This window comes from Sebastes umbrosus, chromosome 6 (genome assembly GCF_015220745.1).
Source record: "Sebastes umbrosus isolate fSebUmb1 chromosome 6, fSebUmb1.pri, whole genome shotgun sequence".
In the NCBI taxonomy this organism is placed as follows: domain Eukaryota; kingdom Metazoa; phylum Chordata; class Actinopteri; order Perciformes; family Sebastidae; genus Sebastes; species Sebastes umbrosus.
Genome location: NC_051274.1, coordinates 20,750,377 through 20,766,949, shown reverse-complemented (window position 1 = coordinate 20,766,949; position 16,573 = coordinate 20,750,377). Strand labels below are relative to the sequence as shown.

The window sequence follows — 16,573 nt, the reverse complement described above, 5'->3', positions numbered from 1 at the left end:
CATTGCTAATTGTGTTTTCAATTGCCTGAGCATAAAATGAAATGGTTGAGCATTCTTTAGTTGTGATCACAAACTGCTGTTCCTTTTTTCGTTGCCATTTACATGTCATGCATGAATATGAATATGCATGTCAATTTTTGTGAGCGCGGCATGCGTACACCTGTGTAGGTGTGTGTGTTTGTGTGTGTGTGTGTGTGTGTGCAGCTCTGATGGTGGCATTTCTAATAGTGCCTTTTACTGCAGAACATGGTGAATAGATGGTAATTATCACCAGCTGTGCTAAAAATACCACGTCCACGCTGTAGGGTGAAACCTCCTCCATCACTATTCGGGGGTTTATTATAAAATGTTTGTGTGTTTTTTTGCTATTGGATACATATTTGGCTGGCAGGGGTTTGATAGGAATTTCCTTATCTATCCTTTCCAGAGCTCTTCTGCTTCCATGTGAAATTGGCACGGTAATCTGCTGCGATTTTCCTCCCTTGCTCTTTTACCCAACCCGCACTGCTCATGTACTGTAAATAGGAAAGCAGAGAGCAGTCTCCCATGCCCTCTGCAGCCAATGAAATCCTTCCTTGGAGGTTGGAGACAAACAGCCAATCGCCAGTGATGTTGACTGAATATGTAGCCCCAGTCTGGAGGAAGCACTGGGAGAGAAACGCTTAATCTTTCTTTTTTTCTCTCTCACTCTCCCTTTTGTTCTCGTACTCCCCTGTCTAAAGTGCAGAGAGGTGGCCACATGCTTGTTGATTTGCCAATTTGTTCTTCTTATTACTGGCAAAAAATGATTTGACCTGAGTGTGTGTGCCTGTTTATTTCAGAGTATCCTCACTGTCCTGTGGCTTTCATGGCCAGCGATGCGAAGATGGGATTTTTAAGCAATTATTCAAGAGTTGGCCTTGACTGTCCAGCGTATAATGCACAAATACACCACACGCACTGCTCGCCAACGATAGACGCAAAGCATTTCAAGGTACCACAATCTCAGAGAGAAGGGTTCAAAAAGGTTCCCTACAGAGAGATAGGGTGCTACCTAGAAACACTGACGTTGATAAGCCTCCGGAAAGCTTCTTTGAAAGAATGAATCAGTTTCAGAAGAAAGTGTTTTTTTTTTATGAATCTGAGAGATCAAAATAGAAACGTATTTCCATACACTGTCCCCACTTGCTTATCATTTTATTACACCAATTCTTAGATCACTGAATTTGTATCAAACAGCAAGAATCATAACTAAATCAAATCAATAGTAACGGGCTGGAATGTGAAAAAACAATCAGATTTCTACAAATAACTGTTTGTATATTTGCTGCTTATTTTTTAGATTAATTAAAGGAACAGTGTGTAACATTTGGGGGGATCTATTAGTAGAAATGGAATATAATTTTCATAACTATGTTTTTGTTAGTGTATAATCGCCTAAAACTAAGAATCGTTGTTTTTTCGTTAGCTTAGAATGAGCCCTTCATATCTACATAGGGAGCGGGTCCTTTTCACGGAGTGCAACATGTTGCTCCGCCATGTTTCTACAGTAGCCCAGAAAGGACAAACCAAACACTGGCTCTAGAGAGAGACTTTTGTGTCTTTACGTTACCTGAATGCCACCGTAGTTCTCCGACGCGCTTGTGAAACTGCGGTAATGTGAGCCGCAGAGTGCAAAACCGTGATACCACCAGCCACCGTCTGGACTTCTGTTGCTCCTAAAGTTATTTTGCACTCGGTGGCTCACGTTACTGCAGTCTTGGAAAGGGAGGAGTGAGCGGAGGGGGTTGCAATCTGCAACCACACCACTACATGCCACCAAATCTTTCACACTGTACCTTTAACATGCAGTAAACCCAAACTACCAATACACTTTCGGAAAACTAGCGCTGTACCTGGATATCAAATAGTTATGATGCAACCTGGTGCATCACACCGATAACAATCAGAGCTAAGTATATTTTTATATCACACAGAAGCTTCTGGAAGGAAACTGTAAGGTCAGGTATGAGCTGGTAAGTTCTGTCTTACCTGACCTGACTTACCTGACTCCCAGCGGAGTCTCTCTTCACAACTCAGTGTTGAGCTTAGAGAGAGTGTGAAAAGATAAGTACCTAGTTAGCAAATTAATTATTAATTCCCTTTGGACAGAGAACATTTGCTGCTTACACAGATGTGGTGGCTAGAGTTTAAATGGTAATTAATTATTTTTTTTTTTACCAACATACTACTTTGTGTTCATTTCAGCACTTTCACAGTTTCTCAGTAACATTAAATGTTTATTAAGTATTACTTTTAATATCAAAAATACAATTCTGCATTGATCCCAGAATTGTTTTGAGGTGTGTAACGAGCATCATAGCCTCACATGGCTGCTTTATATTTCAGTCATGTTTTTCTCAGAGTGAGTGAGCACAAAGTTTAAGGATTTTAAGCACAGCTTGTGAACCCCTACTTGACCTTTCCTCCAAGTTATTTACTAAATCTGCAGTCTTGTTTACTCTCTGATTACCTGGATCCGTGCCCCCTGGTTGTTTTCCAGTCACATTTCCACACGCTGGGAGTGGTGTCTTCCCATTTTCCGACCGTGAAGAAAGAGAGTAGGGGGGTGGGTGAATAAAAGAGGAGAGTCGAAGTGGAGATGAGAGTTAAAAGTGAACACCAGAGGGTGGAGCGTCACGGTCAACCCCCCCAACCGCTTCACATGAGGTCTCCTCTTTTTCTCACTCTCTCTATCTTCCCCCTTGAGGCTGTTGACTCACTGCACAGCAAGAGTATTTATCAAAATCAACAGGAGTGTTTTTATTTGTATGTGAGCATGTGCATGTGGGTCACACACTTACATACTGTAGGTGCATGACTGGGTGCACGTAGGATGCTAAGCTGCATAGGTGTTCCTCTGTATGGAGAGTGGCACTCTTTCCCTTTCGCTTTTAATGCAGTGCCTTTTTCACATTTTTGTGACTGACAACTGGCCATTATAACAAAGGCTATAATTTTAAAAAAAGACACAAATACTTAAAAAGAAGCATACAATAAATACACTCCAGCAGCTTACATTAATATAATTGCTCAGTGACATTGTGCACCAGCTTGGAATCAACGATAGTCACTCAACTCAATGAGTGCAGGGAAATAGCAGTATTCAAAGTCAACATTAAGTGTGTGCCTCTCTGTAAAAACGTCCGGCACAAGACTTGCTCAGTACTCACAAACAGATTCTGACCAATGAAAAATGGTGAAATGCATGTCCACAGAGGCACTTAAGCAGGTTTATTTATATAGCATAATTCCTACCGAGGCTGTTTCAAAGTGTTTTACATACAATTTAACGTAATTAACATACATTAACATAAGATATGTTATTTAAAAAGCTTTCAAAGTGCTTTACATAAAAGAAATTATTTGAATTAATTTAAAAGAGACTATATTCCCGAAAACATATAAATGTAGTAGAAAGCCTGATGCGAAATAAAAAATAAGTACAGTTACTTTCAGATGTATTTCATTTAATAATTGAATTGCTTCGTCTAAATAAGTAAAAGAAACATGCGTCTTTGCAGATTCAATTACATGATTCCTCTCAACCCGTCATAGTGATTTTATTTCTGTAATAAGAAAGAGCAAACATAAGTTGATGCATGGATCATCACAGCGGAGAGGGATAAGGATACTGTAGTGTTATATAGTTGGGTCTGCAACTAAAAATTATTTTCTTAATTAATTAAATATTGGTTGTTTTTTTTCTGTAAAATGTGAGAAAATGACATTTGTTTTGTGTGGACGTAAAATAATAAAAGATAAATTAATTTCAAAATGATTCACCCACAGGAATGTAGGGAACAAACAGGTCAGAAAAAGAGAACAGCGAGAGTATATGATAATGATAATGATATAATTATAATTTCTGATAAATTATTGTATTGTGTCAATGCAGCAATGACATTTCTATGTTAAAATTGTACATAAAAAAACGTAAATCTATCCATTCTTTGGGCTTATAGTCGAAGCAGTGAACTGAAATATGCTCCATTGTTTACCTCCAGTAACCCGTCCTCATCCTCTCCCTCTCTGTCTGTACCACACTGAGTGAGTGGGTGCTGATGGTCCATGTGCGATCTCTCTCAGCATACTGTAATGCACTGCAGCGTTAAAGATCAGGTTGTTAACACCATGATCAGGGACTGCATTAGTGGTACTGGGCACTCCTTCACTGTAATGCTGGAACGGCATAATTGACTTACTCAACACATACACCCACACTTGGACACACATACACACACACATACATTTCCACACAAACTGTAGACACACAGCCTCAATTGATGCTGGAGAGCACACACACAGACATACACAGCATGGTTGCCACCATTCACACACCCACACTCACTCCCACACTATTGAAACTCAAAAGCTGATGGGTGCAATTTTAATCAAAATTAAAGCCCACATGCTGTGATTTTAAATAAGTCTATTAGCAGACTCATTAACAGTTGTTTGTTTTACTTGACTTTGTATTCTCTGTACTTTTAACAGCTCATGCCTCTGGTGGCATTTCCTCTTGTAGTTGCCTTTTCTCTTACTGTCTTTCAAGACACTTGGCGCATAGAGCCAGAACATCTGCACATCTTAATTTGTTTCTCTGAATCAAGTCATTAGTAACTGTTGTTTTCATTCTTGGATCTTGGGATAGTCACTAGCATTATAAAACTTGGTTCCTTGTGTGTGTGTGTGTGTGTGTGCACATGTGTCAGCCGAATATCGGCCCAATTTACACGTATGCATATGTTTTTTACATTAACTTTGTAGCATGGAAGGAGGAGGAAGGAATTGAGATTTACCTAATTTTTCCAATTGCATCCATCGTTCAGACAGAGAGGAAAGATGGAGCACAGCCGGCAACATGGAAGACAGACAAACAGATAGAAAGGGTTGACTAGACAGAGACAACCTGGCAATTTCAACAATGGTCTCACATATAGAGCTGATTGTAGCCAAACCTTGCCAATGAGAGCTGCATGCATGAGGGAGCACATTGGAGTTGAATAGCGGGAAGAGACGGAGGGTGGCGAGGAGCTTGATGAGGATTGCACACAGCCAGTGAACAATGGGTAGAAGGAAACAGGCTGAGCCAGAAAAGGAAAAGGGATAAATCAGGTTGGGAGGGAGAGACAGAGAGAATGATAGAACAGGTACTAACGAGACAATGGCAGAAAGAGACCAGAGTGAAGACGCAATGGGGGCTTGTCTGCTGCAGGTGCAGTTGGCTCTGCCTCTGTGTACCATGCGTGAGTATGTGTCGTTTTCTGTGTGCGTACATCTCTTGTGTAAACCATTTTTTTTTTAAGTATCCTAATTTTCACTTACGATATTAGGTCAAGGTCAAATCAAGCATTTGTCATTAGTCCTTCTGCACTGAAAGCTATTTTGTTTGCCAACAAGCAAGTCTGACAACATCTGACTCATGAGAAAGTCTTTCTACAGCTCTCTGTAGCTCCATTTAGCTCATTACACCGTTTACAGGATGGTAATTTGTGCTCGTTAAAACTGTTGAATGATTTGAAAAGAATGAATTATTTGGGTCAAATGAATCAAAGATATGAAGAATGAAGAAAATATCAAAACCAATTGAGCAATCACAAAGGGCAGTGGTGGAAGAACCACTGTGTAGAAATGCACAAGTAAAAGTCCTGCATCCAAAATGTTACGTAAGTAAAAGTACTGAAGTATTAGCATCAGAGCTTCGCCTCGCTGCTCCACCGGTCACCACTGGGAGCAGCGAGGCACTGACACCACGTTGCTGGAGACCCAGGCCGTATTTCTGGGCCCGTTAGAGGGAAGGGAGGAATGGGAGAACCAGAACATACTGAGAGAGACCTGGGGAGGATTTGAAGGTGATAATCAGGTGTAATTAAGGCTGGCTCTGGACACTGTTGTCCTCTTTGGCAGGGAATAAAGGTACAGTTGCCAGAGGTAGAGAGGTCAGGTGCAGAGGAAGCTAGAGATGGGTGAAAAGGACATGTAAGCAATTCTCTGCAATGAGGAACCGTGCCAGTTTCCCACCACCTGAAGGTCGTCATTCCTGCAACCTCACCAGATTTTATGTCACAGGACGCTCTCTCGGTTTTTGATCACAGTTCAAGGTGCTTGTTTACTATAACAAGAACATTATAAAATTGCAAAAGCTATCTCCGCTCTCCACTCACTCAACTCCTGAAGGAAATATTTGGCTTTCAGATGCTAAATACTCCAATATGTTCACCAGCTAGTCTCAAATTTTGTCTGTCTGTCATTTGATGCTGGACAAGTAGCTTACAGTGGTTTTGTAGAGCCTTTTTTCCAGCTGCAAAAACTACGCCAGTGAGAATGAGCCAAAACAGTGAGGTTGCAGGCCAGAAAACTATGTAGTGAGCTGAAAGAAGCTATAATGCTCTGTAACACTGAGGAGAACTGCAGAGTCTGTGGGTTCATTGCTATTAGTATAACCCTTTTCACACACAAGTAGTCATGTGATCCATTGTTGTAGTAAAAATATTGATTATAGTTGCTTTAAAGTAACCACATGTTGCAGCTGTTTGACCCGTTTACTTGCCTCTTTGTATCCTATCCTTTCCTTTCGTCCAGTCCTATCGTGTCCTATCACATTCTGTCGTTTCCTATTCTGTCTTTTTGTATTATATCTAGGGTTGTCAATCGATTCAAATATTTAATCGGATTACAACAGATTCTGCATTCATATGTAGGATCTGTGGGCAACGGGACAAGATTTTGGCATCGAAAGCGTTCTGGTTTCCGTTTATAGTCCGAGTAGTATTGACCAATCACGTTAGAGCAGGGTTTGGTTGAATGCAGGTAAACAGTCTGTGTGGAGAGCAAAAGAGGTGGAACACATTGGATCGCCTGACGATGAATTTGCTTTTTATTGTTTTAAAATTAGCTTGTAAACTGGCTACCTGTGAAACAACCCGGTCGTACACTTCGTCTCCCAACTCTAACTCCGGTCTCTTATCTCAAGTTGCTAATCGGACTGTAGACTATGAGAAGCGTACGGAAAAGGAAGTCTTGTCCCGGATATCCTCTGGTTACACCAGAACCCCAGAAATATAGCTCCTTGCTTCCAGAGGCTTATCTGTCGTCAGACCGATAGACGATGGGTTCCGAGATTGCTCCTGTCGTGTCTTATCCTATCTTATCCTATCGTCCTGTCCTGTCCTATGCCTATTATCTATCTTTTGCCCTTTCTACTCCTCTTGCAGTCATGTCTTTGCCTCTTTATCCTTTCAATGACTATCTCTCCTCTTCTTCACTTTTATATGGTGTAATTAAAGATCAACTGTGGAGATAGTAAAAGCTTTTTTGAACTGATGTTTTTGCTTTTATGTTGATATTTTGTTCTGTAAATTCAATTTCATGGCTTTTTTGTTTGTTACTATCCTGCCTGTTTGATATATTGAATACTATAATTGTGAAGCACTTTAACTTTCGTTTTGAAAATAAATCTATCTTATTAGAAGTTCCACTGTCAGAGCTGACCTGTCAGGTTTGAAGTAGACATTTCGAAATTTCTCTTTCCCTTCCTTGGTTGGTAATTTTTCTGTCTATCTTTAAAAACACAAGGTTGAAGTTGTTCCCCAAAGCAACACTTCAAAACTCAAGTAAGAAAGTCTTTTCAAAGTCGACTAATTTGGATTCTGTTCACCCTGTTGCACTGAAAAAATAGCTTCCATACTGGTGGTAGAAAATGGCTTCAATCCCAAACATTGTAAAGGTCAATGTAGATCAGATTTTCACAATTGGTGGGTCATGACCTAAAAGTGAGTTGCATACTAATGTCTTGGACTGACATAGCTAAATGTTGACTGAAGAAACCTGTGTCCTACACTGATGGTATTTTATGAAAGGTTGCCATGTGTTTGTCTAATGAATCTCACTGTGACTCTGTACCCCCGGGCCTTCCCAACCCACTCATTTTTAAAATTAGGTTTTTGCTTTGTTTGTCTCTCATCACAAAAAATGGCTTTTGAAAACATATTTTAAGTTTTGAAGAAGGAGAAGCAGCAGGAGAAGGAGGAGGGGAAATATAGACAGAAGTATGCATCACTGTGCTCCCTCACCTTGAAATGGCAGTGTTCCCCTTGATAAAAGGCTAATAAGCCTAATCAGGCCTGATTAATTACACCGATAGGCACTGCGTTTGCCAGCCTATTTGATGGCTTTATCTGTGTTTTGCACCGGGCTGAGGCGATGATGGTGTTCCTCAAGAGGAGCTGGAAAGATTTAGCGCAAGTGAAGGTTACTGGTGCTAGAAAAGAGAAGGTAGGGTGGTGGGGTGGGCGTTTCTCGGGGGCGTACAGAGGAAAGAGTCCACCGAAGGACAATAAAATACGTCTGGGGGCTTGTGTCAGGATTTAGTGATGAATAGATAAGATATGGTGACTTTTAAAAGTCTGCTCTCTGCTGTCTTCACCGAAACACCCTTTACTTGGACCTGCAGTCTTGTCAGTCTCTGAAAAATCAAGTCCAGATAGTGTCTGTCCCTCTCTGAATGATAACACATGTACTGAGGCTTTCTATTGGACTCTTGAGAATGGCAATTCATTCTCATCAGAGGCCCTCTTCAAATGCTATTCTCTTGGTCATTACAAGAGAAATCAATGTGGCCTTAAGCCATGTACTGTAATCACCACCGTTCACCTGCACAAGAGATTGAACCGCCGCTGCTGCTGCCATTGCTATTGACAGTAAGGACCGTAAAATATATTTATATTTAAAGGAGCAATATGTTGCACTGACAGCTAGCGTTTATAATGGGTAACAGCAGTCCAAATTCGAAACATTGAAGCCGTCGCCCGTCCGCTCCTCTGGTGTGACTGATAGCAGTTAGCGCATGTTTTTGCAGTTTGGGGGTTACCTTCTAGACACAACAGCGTTAGCCTCTGGCCAGTAACAGTAGTCGGAATCACTTCACCGGCGGTGTGTCTCAAATACTCGCTGCCTTGATATCCCAGATGTATACGGATAACAGAGAGATGTGCCGAGGCTTTTCAGGTCGGGTAGAATCTAACGTTAACGTTATCTCTGTCGTTGTATTTCATTTGCTTGCTTCCATGGTTGCAGAAGGCTGTGTTTGCGTGCCAATTTGTTTCATATGTGGCAACAGGGTGTTGAAATGGGCAGTGGACGGGATCACACCGATCCAAAATAAAAACAGGCGTTACGGACCGGAATGGAAATCTCAAAGGAGAACATACTGTCTGTAGAATTGTTGTTGAATTGGAGAAGCCAGTATTTCAATTCAGCATGTTTCCTTAATCTCTAATGCCATATCATGGTCATTTTATGATTTATTAGGGTAAATATATTACATATTGGTCCTTTAACCTCTTCTACTTCACCCTTCTTTACTATACACCCATTTTTGTCTTTTTTTAGGAGGGACAGGGGATCTTTAGGGGGAAATAGCAGGTCAGCAGTACATGCACCTGTGGTACTTCTGCAATGATGGACCGTGAACACAACAAGAGTCTTTTCAAGATTGCATTGCAAACTATGAATACACAAAGATAGATGACACCTTAAAAAGTCATGATAGTTTAGCTGGTTTCAATTTGTTTTTTCATAATTTAACATTTAGTTTTATTATTGTGCATGTGTAGTTTGTTTACATGTAAACATAGAAAAATTATCTATGTATGCCTTTGGGTTTTTATTCTAAAATGTCACATTTTCATTTAAATCGCTTGAGGATCGTTATCTCTTTGCTGTGTTTTGCATCGGCTATAGCCTTTGCAGGCTTCGTCCCTGTGCGGTACCTCAGACTTCAGAGCCTTTGGGATGCAGGGAGCCATGTGCTCTATATTTATCATGGTCTATGATTTATTAATAGTCTCCCCAGTATGCGCAGTACTAAAAATACAGCGGAGGCAGAGCACCACATGCAGCATCTGGCTAGGAAGGGAGTGTGCGAGCTGAGGGGGAGATTTGTCAACTCAGCAGCTTTCTGCTGTAACATCATGCACGTCTGGGATGATCCAGGGTTTCAGGTTACCTCAGTACGCAAACTGCTCTCTGACTCAGCACTTGAGTGACCCAGTCATTCTATGACTCAGCAAGTCGAACATATTGAAACTAAGATACAAGATTCTGAATAAATGATTCAGTAAACTTCCAGTATTTTGGTGTAGCCTATTAATTTCATGTGAAATGTCATCACTGTCTTTTACTCTTCTCATCTCTAGTATGAATACTTCAACGCAGTGTTGATCAATGAGGTGGACGACGAAGGGAACAGCGCAGAGCTGGGAGGAGAATTCATCCTGCAACCCAACGACCACTTTAACAACCTGTCAGTCAACCTCAGTCTCAGCGTGGTCCAGGTGCCCACCAACATGTACAACAAAGGTATGTTCACAGCCTCCAATTTATGATAAATGTGTCAAAAAGACATTAACATCATCACCATGAAATATCATGTACATCTTAGCCTCTCCGGAACAGATTTTTTTGCTGAATTGTTCAATATTTCTGATCCAACAAGCAGTACAACAGTTGTGAGCTTGTGCACGTGGTGTGCCTGTGTCCAGAGGAGGATTTGAGTTCATTAACTGTAACTCTCTGGATCATCCCTGCCACACACTGACTTAATTAGCAGTTAAATAATCAGACATTCTACTAATTTACCATCCACTCAAGTCCAACCCACGAAGTCATGGCCTTGCACAATGCTCAGTGGACACAGTGAATGTCATGTCGGTTTAACCCAGCTACCAGAGGCAAAGAAATTATATGGAGAGAGAGAGAGAGAGAGAGAGGAAACGAGGGATAAAGCAAATGAGAATGAAAGTAGGTTAAGTCAGACTGATGGAACGTCTGAGCAACAGATTAATTACAGCTAGGTGGGGAAAAAGAAATAGCAAGCGAGAGTGGCGGGAGGAGAGTGAATGAAATGGAAAGGAATTGAATGAAAGGGCCAGGAGAGCGAGGCTGGCAGGCCGACACAGGGAGAAGGAGAGTAATTTTGATTTGATTCACAGGCAAATGAGTAAAATTGCACACACGCACACACACACACACACACACACACACACACACGCGCGCACAAACGGAGAGTGAGCGAGCTTTAAGAGTTTTAGATCTGCAGGCTTTGTTCACTGGTAGTGATAACGTGGATGAGTTGGCTGGGACTGCAGGGAGCTCGTTGGTGGGCAAAGTATCACGGTTCTGCAAAAGGAGACAGAGACACTCGGCTCAGGAGAAGGAAACAGTTTCTGAACGATTCTTTAAACCTTTTGAAACCTTTTCAAATCGTTCTCCTTTGGAATGAATCTACAAAATTTAGAAAATGTATTAATGCAGCATTATCAGTGTTGTGAACAAGGAACCTTAATGTTTCTATACTGTTGAATCAAGCAGATATATTTTTCACATGTATCTTGCTTTCACGGATGGTAGCAATCAGTGGAAATATTAATGTTACAAAGTAATCTACCTGTAATCTGCGCTTGAATGTATCTGATTGATCAATATAGTTGCCGGCAAGGTTCTCATTGAAATGAAAGAAGATGCTGTGCTCTTTTATGCAGCACTATTATTTATCTAATTATGTTTGTGCTCTTGAAACTGTCCCTACTCATAGTAGTAAGTCACTCTCATCTGAGCCTGTTTTTTATGCTGCTGAAGAGCCGGCTGTATAGCCTGTGTGCACATCATAAATGGTTTGGTGGCAGCGGTGATGAATTCGAGGTTGAGTCCATGATAGCAGAGAGCCGCATGCCCGCGGAGATTAATCGCAGGAGGAATACACCACGTCAAACATCCATCTTCCAAACTCACATCGCAACCAAAACACAACCCACACCATCATACTTTATATATATGACAGGAACATGCACCATGTACGCAGTGAAGCCATGCACGCATTCGCAGCAGGTCGATATACTCTAATGTCCATGCACTTACCTTTATACTCTCTCAGACGGAGAGGTGTTCACATTCACATGAGCACATGCACTCTTACGCACACCCATCGCTTCTCACTTCTCTCCTGTTTCTACTCGTGCTTCCTTGTAGGCTTGGGCGGTATCTATTTCATCATACCTTCCTGACATTTCACCGGTGTATACGGTATATGACGGTACTTGTGTAAAAAAAAATATGTAAAAGCTGAGCTGCTGGTGATATAAGTCGTTGTAGCATGTATGACACTGTCTAGCCTACAATGCTTTGTGTCTAAAGCTGTTTTCTCATATGAACTCTGGACACGTCTGGAGAATCAGGCCCGACTCGTTAGTCACGTGAGTCGGTAGGCAGTCGCTAGTCACGTGAGTGGTTAGTCAGTGAAGTTCACGTCAACCACGACCATTTCCTAACCCTAACTAAGTGGTTGTGTTGAACTAAACCTAACTTAATGTGAAATGAAAGTTTATTTTGAAAGGACACAACGCATGAAACAAGCATATATTGACACGCCGTCCCTGACACGTCCCAAAGTAACGCTAGAGGGGTACCCCGTGCGTCGGCCTCCAAATGACTAAAAAGGAAATAAGCGCCGTTATGAGGCAATATTTTAAGGATTCCATATCTAGTCCTGTAACGTTATCGCTGTCACTACCCGATGTGTACATCCTGCCCGATCGGTGCTACGCTTGTGCAACTCTCAACAAAGATGAGAAGGAAGCGAGGTGACTTGATAGAGCTACTTCCATCATAAGCGCCAGAAAAAAATGTTGTCTTTAATTCAGAATATTATTGATTAGCACTCGCAGTCGCCATCTTTCTCGGCTCAGCTGCCTGTTCCACCATCAGAGACTGACCTCTGGTGATGCGTGCTGAGCCCTACAATACATCACTTCAATACAGCATCTCTGTACCAGTTTAATGGAAAGAGGAGCGTCTGTATTTTTGACGGTATTGAAAATCACCCGTTCTGGATTTTTAAATACCCTGATAAACCGTAATACCTTGATACCGCCCAAGCCGCTCACTCCTCTTGTTAATGCCCTCCTCCCTAATCACCATAAGTAACCTATTAAAGTGAAGTTGATTTCAGCCCCGATCGCTCTACTTTTTCAATCTTGAGTACAAGCGCACGTGTGATTATATAACATCATGGGAGCTCGTTTGATCAGATTAAATTAAGGATTGTATTAGTTGAGATGAATTTAAATGACAGCTTAGGGGGGAAAGTAGAGCCCGTACTCTCTCCCTCATTATGACGAGTTCAGGCTGTAATAGACACTCAAACTGCACCAGAAGTGACTGCATTGTTGTGTAAATGGAGCCTGGATCAAATCCAGCCTCCTCTCCACTCCACTCCATAGAGGTGGATGGGTGTTTACTATCGAGAGACGGCTTTAACGTGCTAGCTTCCAGAGGACTAATTCAATCATGGCTTATTGGCATGACTGTTGACAGCAGAACAATGTTGCCATCATAGGAGATGATGGGAAATCTGTTATCTGCTTTTCTCTCCCTCTCTCTCTGTCCATTAGGTACTTGTCTGTCTGACTGTCTCTCAGTAATTTTCTGCCTGCCTTTCCGTCTGCCTTCCCGGCTTTCTATTTTATCTCTCTCTAAAGGCTTTTGTGTATGTGCCTTACTGTATGATTGTGTCTGTCTGTCTGCTCGTCCTTTTCTGCTGCCATCTTCCACGCCCCGCTTCTGAACCGAGCAAAATTGTGGTAGTAAGCAGCTGTAATAGGCTTGGCTGCCTGGTCGCAGGCGCAAACCTATTGAAAAGAAGTTTCAATGATTGGATATGCCTCCAGCATGTATCACAATCAGTTTGGATGGAATTATAAGGAAAAGCTGTAGAACATATTGTGTAGATGCGCTGAAATCTGCCAAGCTACAAGCCCTACAAACACAAAAGTCTGACTGAGTGAGTGACTGAGTAAGTGATGAAGTTACCCGAAGGGTCGGCCGAGTGTTGGAGTTTCTCTGGCTGTTGCTCTTTCAGAATGAAAAGGCGAGGAACAGTTTGCAAATGAGCCCGTCCAGCACAACGCGTCTGGCTCACGAAACTTGGACCAAGCTGTCAAAGGCAAAAGCAATCTAGTTCTAAAATTAAACGAGATTCAGCAGTGTTATAGCCAGTTTCTCGCTTAAATTGTCTTCAGAAGTAGATTTTGATGGATTGTTTCGATGGAATAACAGAAAGTTTACGAGCAGGCCACAATGTTGTATCCTGTTTGAAACGGCAAGCAGAAAACTAGGGACCAATCAGGTGCATTTCACGATAGGGTACGTCAGCGCTTGAACGGCCAGTTGAGCGTCCCCTAGTGTCCTCACCGGACCTAGTGGACATGTACTGCTGCATTTAACATTATAGACATGACTACTGACTATTTACGTAACAATTTAGCCACAAATTCACAGACTGACCATACACGGTCTGGCCTTATACTCAGTATTAAGTTTTCATCATGATTGGATTGGAACAAAACTCAATTACCAAGATAACAGTTCATCGAAATGAATATTTTTCATTCGCTTAGGAAAAATCGATGAAGAAATTTAGTTTTAGTTAAGTCTAGCCATCTCTTGGCTTTCACTTGATGCAGCTTTTTTTGCTTTAGCGGTCTAGTTGGCCAGATATCTGTGGCAAAGAGTGCTTTAAGTGCAATGGTGGGTGTAACAGATATTACACAGTGCAGTTGGTGCAGCAAATACAAAGCCAGCATGCAGTAGAGTTTTCACAGAGAGTATACATTTCTATGGCATAATATTTACAAAGTTAGATTCAGGTCTTAACTCAATTATTACTCAAATATGTAGTTATTGCATTTTGCCTTTGTATCGCAAAATAACCTGCCATCTCTCCTGTTCCTATTCTCTTTTATCTCTCTAATTCTTTTTCTCTACTCTCATCTTTTCGCTCTGTTTTACTGCAAACACTTTCCCTGTATCCCTGTGTAATGAATAGTCCTGATAGTGATCTGTGGAGGTGCGGTGTATGATAGCAGGCACTAGAGAATACCTCTTCCATCCTCCTGGACTGTAGAACAATGTTTCTTTCCTCTCTGTGCTTCTCTTTTAGTCTCTCCCTCTTCTCCCTTTAATCCTTAGACTCTGCAATCGTCAACGGAGTGTTCTGGTCCGAGGCCTTGAATAAAGTGTTTGTGGATAACTTTGAGAGGGACCCATCACTCATATGGCAGTACTTCGGCAGTGCCAAAGGCTTTTTCAGGCAGTACCCAGGTAAGTGTGTGTTTATTTGCGAGGGTGGAGCGGTGTTAGGAGGTAGTGGCTGTGTGTGTGTGTGTTTGTAATTAAGTGGCTGTCTCCCTAAAGCAGAACGAGGGCTATATGGGAATCTTCAGTGACTGACAGCTAGAGACTGGAGGCTAGCGGGGTGAGAAAGAGGAGGAGGAGGCAGAGTAGATAGAAGAAGAGAGCAGGGGGTAAAGAGAGACAGGTAAGAGAGTTTGATGAGATTAGAGAGGGGGTGGTGAAGATGGATAAAATTTACATTTTCAGGTGAATAGGAATAAAAAAGACCAGGAGTAGCATAATAATGAAAAGTAGCCTATTGAATGGAATTGGTGAATATTCTAATATTCTATGTAATATGGGAAAATCAATGGCAACTCTTCTTCTCTTCCTTATTTTTTTAATCTTTTGACCTCTTTAACCTGCATATACGTGTTTTTAATTATACTTTTTAATATCACTCACCCCAGTCTACATCTAACATATATATTTTGTGCAGCTCTGGCTATCAAAAGGCCTCGTCCACGGTCCATTGTTATTTTCCTGATCTGGAGGCCTCAAAAACAGTGCATTCTGTGTGTTAGTTAGTGTAGTTTGGACATGGGAAGGGTTTCTAGAAAGGGATGTTACTGTTGAATTTTTCAATATAATTTCCCGATGCTCTGGGCACTACATTCACCTCCATTGCACTGGGGTGGCAGCAGAAATCTCAAAATCTCTATCTGCATGGCCAAATACCACTAGAAGTAAGTGAGAAAATATGTATGTATTCGGGTGAACTGAATCTCTAAAAACAGCATACTGTAGGGGTAGAGGTAGTTTAAAAAAAAAAAAGAGGTGATTTATGTTTTAGAGGAATTCTGTTGTGACAGAAAAAGTAGTGTGCTTTGGTAGAAAGCCTTTAGGGCTCAAAGAACAGTTTCCCAGGCCACCTTCTTTCTCTTTCAGCCAAGGTAACGGTTTGTTTTCCTTTGGTACAAATAATACAACGCCAGCACTATTGCGGTTCATTGTTTATCTTTTGACTTGTGATGCTGACTCTGTCTCTTCAAGGGATCAAGTGGAAGCCGGATGAACACGGGGTCATAGCGTTTGACTGTCGCAACCGGAAGTGGTACATCCAGGCTGCCACCTCCCCAAAGGACGTGGTCATCCTGGTGGATGTCAGCGGCAGCATGAAAGGCCTCAGGCTGACCATCGCCAGGCAGACAGTCTCCTCCATACTGGACACTCTCGGAGACGACGACTTTTTTAACATCATCGCAGTAAGTCAACGCAGATGTGCACACAGCTGTTAGGTGGGAGAGGAGGGGTAACCTCTATGTTTTTTTATAGATACACACACAAACACACAGGCCCACATCCTCTCCACCTCAGATCAGAG

At 41.7% G+C, this 16,573-nt stretch overlaps 1 protein-coding gene across 4 annotated transcripts in view; it reads left to right on the top strand.

Annotated features, from left to right (window-relative positions):
• Window positions 1-16,573, top strand: part of cacna2d3a (calcium channel, voltage-dependent, alpha 2/delta subunit 3a) — a 125,933-nt gene that overhangs the window by 44,160 nt on the left and 65,200 nt on the right. For all 4 annotated transcript variants that reach the window (XM_037772393.1, XM_037772392.1, XM_037772394.1 and 1 more), the window contains exons 5-7: window positions 10,218-10,380; window positions 15,046-15,177; window positions 16,243-16,454. In XM_037772393.1, the coding sequence (XP_037628321.1) occupies window positions 10,218-10,380; window positions 15,046-15,177; window positions 16,243-16,454 (507 nt within the window). The remainder of the gene's footprint in view (window positions 1-10,217; window positions 10,381-15,045; window positions 15,178-16,242; window positions 16,455-16,573) is intronic.